This window comes from Dichomitus squalens (assembly GCF_000275845.1).
Source record: "Dichomitus squalens LYAD-421 SS1 unplaced genomic scaffold DICSQscaffold_23, whole genome shotgun sequence".
Lineage (NCBI taxonomy): Eukaryota > Fungi > Basidiomycota > Agaricomycetes > Polyporales > Polyporaceae > Dichomitus > Dichomitus squalens.
The window spans coordinates 404,875-414,181 of NW_006766905.1; the positions used below are offsets into that span (position 1 = coordinate 404,875).

At 54.4% G+C, this 9,307-nt stretch overlaps 3 protein-coding genes and 1 non-coding gene across 4 annotated transcripts; 1 reads left to right on the forward strand and 3 right to left on the reverse strand.

Annotated features, from left to right (window-relative positions):
• Positions 1–901: 901 nt before the first annotated feature.
• Positions 902–3,482, reverse strand: DICSQDRAFT_63864 (MFS general substrate transporter; the record flags this gene model as incomplete). Its single annotated transcript, XM_007367215.1, has 8 exons — positions 902–1,326; positions 1,387–1,596; positions 1,650–1,790; positions 1,844–1,864; positions 1,931–2,558; positions 2,613–2,878; positions 2,932–3,006; positions 3,368–3,482. The coding sequence occupies 8 exons, from the start codon at positions 3,480–3,482 to the stop codon at positions 902–904; spliced, it is 1,881 nt and encodes a 626-aa protein (XP_007367277.1).
• Positions 3,483–3,877: 395 nt separating this feature from the next.
• Positions 3,878–4,983, reverse strand: DICSQDRAFT_137915 (uncharacterized protein). Its single transcript, XM_007367216.1, has 3 exons — positions 4,657–4,983; positions 4,334–4,596; positions 3,878–4,282 (listed from the first exon to the last, which is right to left on the reverse strand). Exons 1-3 carry the CDS (start codon positions 4,715–4,717, stop codon positions 4,166–4,168), a joined length of 441 nt encoding a protein of 146 aa, XP_007367278.1. The 5' UTR covers positions 4,718–4,983; the 3' UTR covers positions 3,878–4,165.
• An 835-nt stretch (positions 4,984–5,818) lies between these two features.
• On the reverse strand, positions 5,819–5,924 carry DICSQDRAFT_t116. The gene has a single exon. It is a non-coding gene; the product is annotated as a tRNA-Leu (tRNA).
• A 288-nt stretch (positions 5,925–6,212) lies between these two features.
• DICSQDRAFT_148174 (N-acetylhexosaminidase) lies at positions 6,213–8,546 on the forward strand (the record flags this gene model as incomplete). Its single annotated transcript, XM_007367217.1, has 13 exons — positions 6,213–6,722; positions 6,778–6,815; positions 6,867–6,918; positions 6,970–7,119; positions 7,172–7,192; positions 7,245–7,608; positions 7,670–7,718; positions 7,775–7,859; positions 7,917–7,957; positions 8,018–8,054; positions 8,105–8,165; positions 8,225–8,353; positions 8,404–8,546. The coding sequence occupies 13 exons, from the start codon at positions 6,213–6,215 to the stop codon at positions 8,544–8,546; spliced, it is 1,680 nt and encodes a 559-aa protein (XP_007367279.1).
• Positions 8,547–9,307: the final 761 nt, after the last annotated feature.

The following is a 9,307-nucleotide window of genomic DNA, read 5'->3' on the forward strand; positions in this document are numbered from 1 at the left end:
CGGACCGGGAATGTCAGTCCGTCGTTTGTCATTTCTGACGAAGACGCGCTTCAAAATAATTGAGAGCGCGCACAAGAGAACGAAGTAAGATAGCGGTATCATGGCAAAGGAGCGTGGCGTTATCGTAAGGGGGTGCGCATGAAGGCAAGTATTTACGGAGTGTCGAGACACCTCATAGGCGCGCCGCCTAAGTCATGCGGTGTCCGAACTCCTTAGTAGGGAGCGTCGGGTGACAACTGCTATGAGGTACCATGGAGCATCGTGAGGGAATATGAGGGGTGAAGTTTAAGCTGACAAACGTCGAGGGGCCCAGGCCGGGCACGACAAACAGCCTCGCATGCCCGCATCTATGCAAAATCCGCGATAGCTTCGCATTGAACTGCCTATCCCCGGTTTTCCGCCAAATCTGTGGCATCGGACTTGCGCACATGTCACAGACCATCGTGTTCAACGCCTAAGGCACCACGAACATGATTTACGGATACGCACCAAGCGAGTAGATCACCTCTAACTCCACCTCTAACTCCGTAAGCCAGTGGAGGTACCCGAAACTCGTGCGATCACACGATAAAGACGAGCCCTCGTCGATGCCTTCTGCGTGTCCTTCATAGATCCGACCTTCACAACCTAAATTACTTGCACTCGTCCGAGCGCACTTCGGCTCGAGGATAATGGTGCTTCTCGGGACTGTCCTTGCTGCGGTATCAGTCGCAACTGCACGCACTGCATTTCTCTAAACGGAAGTCATCAGTCCGACAAGTCCCATAAGGCCACTCGCGGTGCTCACCCTCCTGCGAACCTTCCACTCAATAAATACATGCCTATGTGCGATCAGATTATCTATTACCCAAGGCCCAGACTAACCAATCTACCGCGCTATCCGCTGACTTCTGGCTTATCTTCACTCTTCGCTCTCCCATATGACGACTGCTGGTCCGGCCTCCGCACGACTCGCCCAGCGCTTGTGCCGCTTGTAGTCGCTCCAGCTTGCGTAGACCCCGAGCGCGAGCGCGAGACAGCACGCGACGATCGTCATCTTGAGACTGTCAGCGTAGCACTCGCGTCCGATGATGCAGTGATGCGGGTCGGGGATCCCTCCGCGCGCATTGATCGGCAACACCGACGTCGTGTTGAGTGCAACGAGGGGAGAGGGAGTCGACGGAGGCGCCAGGAAGGAGGTGAGAGAGGCGAGAGAGGAAGCAGTGCTGTTCGTAGCGGGGTCATCGTCGCTGTGCGCGTCGAGGTTGCGCCCGAAGGCGATGGAGAAGACATTGCCGCCGATCATGGGCGAAAGGGAGACGAAACCCCAGTTCTCGGAGAAGTGTTCTGGGAGACGTTCTCACACAGTGAGCAGAGCACACAGACGCACCTGGAACGAAGACGTACGGAGACCGAACCACTCAATTGTGAGAGTGGGGAAGAGACCGAACAGCCCGCCATATGCGAGTCCGAGAAGCGCGCTCGCCTTCCACAGGTTCCCGATGTCCAAGATGGAGTAACAGGTCACTTGCGAGATGACAAACATCGCTGCGACGAGGACAATGCAGAACGAGCGAGGGAGGCGAAGCTTAGCCTTGGTAAAGTCGGCGATGATACCTAGTCTTCCAATCAGTTCACGGGAGTGAAGTACCATGCAAGCCGTCGCTCACCAATACTTATGCGGCCAAGACAGTTCATGACGCTGATGGTAGACACTTGAGTTGCTTGCCATTGTGCCGCCTTCACATCGTCGTATTCGGGGTTATTGTGGGAGAAGAGTGCTTGCGAGATCGCACCGACGTTGTTGATGTCTGTGGTACGCCTGTTAGCCATCTTGCATACGCGAGCTGGACGGGACGCCTACACATCAACCCTGTTCCACTCACTGCAATATGGGAAGCAAGTAATAGTGGTGAGTCGTCGGCAAAGTAGCAGGAAATGGCACGCTTACACAGCGACGCAACGGTGAACAGCATCCAGAAGTTCGCAGTCGCAAACAGTCTCCTACCATGAATGTTCGGCGTCCCTTCCAACCCTTCGTCCAGCGCGCTCCTCACGCTCCTCCGGGACAACGACCGCGCACTGGTAGCGCGATGGCGGGTGAACCCCTCTCGAGTCGGACTGAGCATGAGTGCGTCTGAAGCTGTCTCCACGACATAGTCGGAGGTCACTTGCGTATGGTGCAAGGGCGGTACGAGTGGCTCCTCTTCTTCCTCGACCTCCATCCTCGACCTGCCCTGTTCGCCGTCATCCGCGTCACGTGAGAGCAAATGCGTATGGCTATCATTCGCAAGAGAGTAAGTAGTTGGGGAGCCAGTCCCAAGGCCCTCGCTGGTACCGTACCCATCTGCGTCTTCGTCTCCGTCAATTGCGTGCTCGAGCCGTGTAGTAGGGTCGATATGCGGCGGAGGTATGGGGCGGACAATGAAGAAGCCGAGGATCATAGGAAGAGCGGTGCCAACAGCGAGGACGAGGAGGAATTCGGAGGTGTTTCCGGGGAAGAGGGTATGTGCGATAGTCGAGAAAAGGAATGCAGACAGGCCGAAGCCAGAAATGACAATCCCATTAGCTGTAGCTCGCTTGAATACATGTGATGTCAGCGAAGTTCGGAGGCGTAGGGGAGAGACTCTCACTCTACTGTCCGGCCAGCTTTTCGCAGTGGCGTTCATCGCGCCGACGAGGCCGCCATTGCCGCCGATCCCGGTGAGAAACCCAAAGAAGACGAGGGTCCAGAAGGATACCAGCGAAATTGTGTCCCCGTCAGGACGGCCTGAGTCGTAGAAGTGGCGGATCCCAAGGTACCCTGCAAGAAGCGCGAAGAAGGCTATCACCATCATGATGCGGGGGCCCTTGCGGTCCACAATCCCGCCCCATATTGGAGCAGTTCCGTAGACACCGACTGACAAATGAGTTATGAGATAAAGTAGAGTAGGTAGTCTTGTGTGTGCATACTGTTCCCCGACAAGCCCACGATGTTGATCTGAGTATGGGTGAGCTTCAAGCGAGCACCCAATTGTGGCCCATAAGCTAGAAGTGCACATCTTCAGTACTTTTTCAATAGAAGTTAGTGAAGAAGAGTTGCAAGGACCGAGGAAGTCGACCTCATCAATGATCAAGAAGTGGAACGACCGGAGCTCGATTACGGCACTGGCAGTGCCATCAGCAACCTAGCATCACGGTACGTGTCCCCTGCATATAGTATGAGTGCATGATATCAAGAGCATGCCTGTTTGATGAGATGTCTTGCATCGACCAGTCAATCGAGTGAGGAGTCATGCTCGGGTCCATCTCGGTGAACGGCAGAAGTGAAAAGTCGCTCGGAGCGCACCTGAGAAAACCTACGAAAATAGATTAGCAATCGCTATGGTTGTGTGATGTCTGGCGCAACCTACATAATTGGTACCTGACGCAAGTGCGACTAGTATACACGTCAAGAAACTGATGATCCGCGGCGAGCTGTATAGAGGCGGAGGGTGATTCGCATGGCTGTGGCTGACGTGCATGGCGGCAACGAAGCTTTCAATGCCCACTGAATTGGGCTATGACTTGTGGAGGTTCTATAGCAGTCGACGACATGCACGATATCTTACGCGTGCATGGGGGGCGGGTCCGTGGTGGGAGTCGTGGAACCACGTTGCCCGTCTCCGCCAACCCTGCCACCTCTCATAAGCCGCCCGCGGGAGAATATGATTAGATAGCCCGGAAGCACCGGGCCTTCGGCGCGAGGTCCTTATCGGGGCCGCTACGGGCGCAAGACCACGCACCCGTTACTGTTGCAGATGTAATAGAGCTGACGATTGGCTCTGTGCGCAACAAATGATAGAGCGAGTCAAGCTAGTGGCCTAGGGAACAGCAACTGGACATGGGAACATAAGCTATGCTACACGACAGAGTACAAGGGAGGCTATGGAGACAGCAATACGACAAGGCGACGCGCGGAACCAGGAGGAAGGATATCGTGGAGGCAATACAGAGCAAAGCAGAACATGTAAGGTAGTAATCTCAGAAGTAAAGCGCACGTCGGCCGATCTGCGAGACGCGAAGCGTAGTAGATCAACTGATACTAATGCGAGAAGAAGAGGGGCAAGGATCCGGGGAAAGGCGAGATGTATCGATACGTCTAGCGTACGCGGGTCCGGGAGGAGAAGATGATCTACGAGCGATCGATGGAGTGAGCGAATGCAGCTCAGATCGCGAGGACGATGCCTGCGACGACGAAGCCGACGAGGACGCTGGTGCTTCCGAGTACGCCAAGGTGCCCAGCAGCATTCGCCTGAGCGAGTTGGGCACCGACTACAGCAGACTGAGAATCTGTCAGCATTTGAGCGATTCAGACCGTTCGAACTTGACGTACAGGTACGGAAACAGCCGATGACGCAGCAATGTCTGCAGCGCTAGGCTCTGCGGCTAAGGCTACAGCGGAGGATTCAACTGCGGTGTCCTCTTGCACAGGGGAGCTTTCGACAGCAATCGGAACATCCTGGTCGACAGATGCAGACGTGTCTGCACCGGGATCGCCCGGGGCCACGACAGCGTTGGAGTTGGAGTCCGCGGCACTCTCGGACCCATCGGGGACGGCATCCAACATGAACCGAGTGAGAGGTGGGATGGCGCTCACTAGAATATTATGGTCAGCCTCACAAACACTCTACTGCAATGCACAAGTGGGAAGCATACCTTGGGCAACAAAAGCCATGAAGACAGTCGTGATGATGAAGACGGCGCGGAAGAGGAACATAGTGTGTACAGTTAAATCAGAATTTGGAAGACGGCGAAAGTAGGGATGTTGGAGAACAATAATACGAATAGCTTATGGAGATGCAATGAACGGACGCGAGCCTAAGTAGACTGCGGAAGTAAAGTTTGAGGGCTGTGGAGCGAAGAGCAACTCCTGTGTGAGCGCGTCGAGTAGACAGGCGCAGTGGGCACACTTGTTGCAGTAGCAACGAGTGTCCGCATGGCCTTATAGCGTGTGGCGCGTGAGCACTCAGTCTATCTGGAATGCCAGAGGCTTTGTCGTGGACAAAGTCGTCGGGCGTGCCAGAAGGGCGCCTCGCGCTCGAGTACTAAGGCTAAACTGAAAACGGAATGCGATGAATAACTCGGCAACTGCGCAGAAAACATATGAATAGCACCATGTGGGCAACGTGCAGACACGGTCGCCTTGTTCTCGATGGTCTGGGGAAGAGGAGGTCGTGAAGGGAGCTGCCGTTTCCGTCAACAACGCACGCGCGCTTCGTCTATTCCCACGAGTCATCTTTCCCAAACGAGACCATCGTTATACCAGGTCTGTCCGGGAGCTTGTTCTCTGCATTCGACGACCGTTCTCCATCAGATATAGACGGCAGATTGCCTCGTCTTGTGTATGATTTCAGAACTCTGCTGCAGTCTGATTACGAGGAAGGGGGAGGCCCTTGCTTGCCGGAAGCTTGCCGTCCTGCATTGGCACCGTACCCACTGAGACGCCAGGCCTCTCTGCTCCGAAGGACACCGGGACCTGGTCAAAAGCTCTTCGTGCATCCGCAGCAAGTCGCTCTTTTAGGTAGTCCTTCAGACATAGAAGCTCATGCTTGGCAGCCCTCGCAGCAGAACCTGGTCAGACACAAGGCAATGAAAATATCTTAATGAATAGGAAGAACTTGTTCCCGAAAGATTAAATACGTTGACTGTGGCATGCTGGTAAGTCAGAGATGCGCTTACTAGGAAGCAGAAGTTCGCCAGTCATGTTTGGCATTATAAACGTCCTCTTCAAAGGGGGGGGGGACATTGATCCTCGTACGTGTCGACTTGACCAGTGAAACGGGTTGCTGATGTAATGACTTTCCCGAAAGGGAAAAAGTGATGAGAGTGGGATTCGAACCCACGCCCTTTCGGACCAGATATTTTTTGGGGATTTAAATCCCACCTCCTTAGTCTGGCGCCTTAGACCGCTCGGCCATCTCACCGTTGTAAACACGTTTTAATCATGCAATACCACCTCTTCAACCCGGCAAGGGACCGGAGCTCCGCCTGCTTCTTCAAGTTCTTGGCTTCGCTTTCATAAGTCCATATGGTCATTGAATCGTAGAACCCCTCATGTTCGCAACTCATGACCCTGACGATAGCCAGGCTCGAGATATGGCGACCACGTCAAATATGCAGGCATACGCACTGGTACTAGAAACCCCGCCAACGTCGAGGGCTAACGCCTTGCCTACCAGACGGCTGCCATGATTCTGCGCAATTGGCTCGCAATGGTACTTCTCCTCTCTCCTGCGCCGAGATATACAACTGCGTTGTGGCCAATACCCAGCTCCCTGTCGAGGGGCGCTACTGCCGTCAAATTATCCTCAGTTTTTGACATTCACATCGACATCTCTAGTCCGCCTGCTGATCTCGTCGCAGCTGTTTCGCGTACCCGGTCCAGGATTACTACGGATCGCTTCCAGCGACTTGTTATAGGCAGAAGCTCTGCCGATATCAGCTCCATCTCCTCCGCTCGTACGCTTACCTCGCTGAGCCTCGCTCTGCATCCCGGCTCTCTTGTGCGGAGCATAGCCGATGAAACGAACCAGCCAATCACTTCCAGGAGCGAAGTTTATTCACTAGCAATCACGGGTGATAGGCCATCAGCTATTCTTATAGCCAATTCAACCCTTGGGCTGTTCAGAGGACTTGCGACCTTCGAGCAGCTATGGTATGACCTTAATGGGACGAAGTACTTGCTCGACGGCGGGATAGACATTGTGGATCAGCCTGCATTCGTAGGTTGCGGAGGCTCTTTGTCCTATCCGTAGGGAACTTACAACTTGAAACCAGCCTTACAGGGGGTTCTCGTTCGACACCTCCAGAAACTTGTGAGTCATCATATGAAGGCAAATTCATGACGCTGACCAGTGACAATTCAGCTATCCTGTCGCCGATATTCTGCGCACTATCGACGCGATGTCATGGGTCAAGGTCTGTAGTCTGACTCTGCACATGGCGCGCTCTGACATCAGTTCTTCTCAGCTTAGCATTTTGTATTGGCATGTCATCGACAGCCAAAGTTTTCCTCTGCATGTCGAGGCATACCCTGAGCTCGCTGAGAAAGGAGCGTACTCCGCCGAGGAGATCTATTCCCAGAACGATATCCGGACTATCGTTCAGTATGCTAACGAGGTAAAGTTTTGTGTCATTCACGCAGTGAATGCCTACTGAACGTCTGATTCAGCGTGGCGTCGACGTCGTGATGGTGTGTGGCAATTCATTCAGTCGCCAATGTCGACACTAAGCCCGTACTGTAGGAACTCGACTCGCCTGGGCATACCACCGCCATCGGTGCAGCGCATCCCGAACTCATCGCTTGTGCGGCAAAATCTCCGTGGGCAAGCTATGCGTCAGAGCCGCCTGCCGGCCAGCTGCGGATCGCCTCCCCCGCAACCGTCGAGTTTGCGAAGACGCTCTTCGACTCCGTGGCGTCCGTGCTGCCGAGCAAGATGATGAGTTCCGGTGGAGACGAAGTCAACCTCCCTTGTTGGGAGGAAGACGAGGAGACAGAGACAGATCTAGCAGAGCGGAACATCACGATCGCAGATGCTCTGAACGACTTCGTACAGGCTGTGCAAGGGGTGATAACATCTCACGGAAAGACGCCATTCATCAAAAGCGGTCAGTGGGTCCTTCATATACACGTTGTACTTAAGACGTCTAAGGACACACGTCTATCTAGACATGGTGCTCACCCACAATGTCCCCGTTGTCAACGACACTGTAGTTGTGTGAGTTAGGTTGCGCATATAGTCACCCTACTTAGGCCATTGACGTCCATGATTAGCGTTTGGCAGACATCAGAGGATGCTGTGTCAGTGGCCGAAAGAAATCTTCGGTTCATACACCAACCTTCCAACTATTTCTACCTAGTGAGTGGGCCATCTCGAAGAGGGCTGTTCGTTATGTGGCTTACGATGCGGGTGCAGGATTGCGGTGCGGGCGAGTGGTTGGGGAACGACGTCTTAGGGTATGTAAAGCCTGCAGGTCCCCTCGCTATCGGTCCTACTGTACACTCATGCTTCTGCAGGAACAGCTGGTGTGACCCATTCAAGACATGGCAAAGGGTATGTGAGGTCATATTCTTTGCAACCATCCCGCTCATAACGTTTCTCAGGCGTACTCGTTCGATCCGTTGGCCAATCTCACCGAAGATCAGCATCACTTGGTCCTCGGAGGTACGAACGTAGTTCCGCCCGAAGAATGATGTTGATGCCATTGTGTTGGGCATGTGCAGGCCAGATGCCAATCTGGAGCGAGCAATCCTCTCCGGAGAACCTCGATCCCATCATTTGGCCACGGCTTGCTGTAGCTGCAGAAGTGTTCTGGACAGGCGCGACACTGCCTGACGGGTCACCTCGCTTGGGTCAGAATTTGACTATCTTTACTCGTCTTCCCTTTGCTTACTCTTTTCAGGGCCCAACGCGACGAGCGGCAGGAACGCCCTTGCTCGCCTGAATGAGCTACGGTATCGCCTCGTCGACCGCGGCGTGAGTGCCATCGCTCTGCAGCCCAAGTGGTGTGTCCTGCGACCGGGAGAATGTGATCTCGACTCGTAAAAGGTGAACAGTGAATCGAGGGACGGTCTATTCTTCTTCCGATGTGCCTGGCATCGTCTTCACTGGCGAGTGTTATGTGGGTCCATACTAGCATCTTATTGTAATCAGAGCGGGTTTCCGAATGATTCCGTACGGACGAGACTTGCATGCATACTTTCGAACGTTTTGAATTCCTGACCTGGGGCTCAATGATGTGCACTCATTTCACAATTCGCACCAAGTGAGTTACAGCTGAAGGGCGGACCCGACGATGATAGCATTTCGGGGCGACCAAGGAGTCTGAACGAACACGACCAGCATGTCCCTGTAGCGGCAGCCAGCATACAAAAAAGCGCACAGTCCACGAGCTCAAAGTCCAAGAAACAATCCCATGTCCGATCCCATTCCCAATGCCCCCTACACTACCATCCTCATCGCGTTCGTCATCGCGGTCCGAAGCTTCTCGCCCGTCTTCGTCGCGTCTCGCATCCGTCGCCCGATCCACGTCGGCCCAGGAACTTCTCCAACGTACCAAGAGACAGAGGAAGGCAAGCCCCCTTGGAATGCGGCCTCCATCCTCACGACGGGCGTCCCCGACGAGAGTCCGGTAGCCGTCCTCCGTCTCTTTCCCAGACCGAGCCGGACCACCGCCGCCCCAAGGTAAGACCGTGAGCGCGCTTGAAGTCTCTTGAGGCCCTTGGCAGACGACGCCGCAGCGGAGGAGCCGGGAGCCACCTGGCTCGACTCCTTATACTCACCTGCACTCACCCGCCTGCTCGTCA

Excerpts from the sequence above, each read along its gene's own strand:
- DICSQDRAFT_137915 (XM_007367216.1), bottom strand. The coding sequence starts at position 4,717 with ATGTTCCTCTTCCGCGCCGTCTTCATCATCACGACTGTCTTCATGGCT. Across the intron at positions 4,597-4,656 it reads CATGGCTTTTGTTGCCCAAG|TGAGCGCCATCCCACCTCTC; the intron begins GTATGCTTCCCA and ends ATAATATTCTAG. Across the intron at positions 4,283-4,333 it reads CATCGGCTGTTTCCGTACCT|TCTGCTGTAGTCGGTGCCCA; the intron begins GTACGTCAAGTT and ends ACAGATTCTCAG.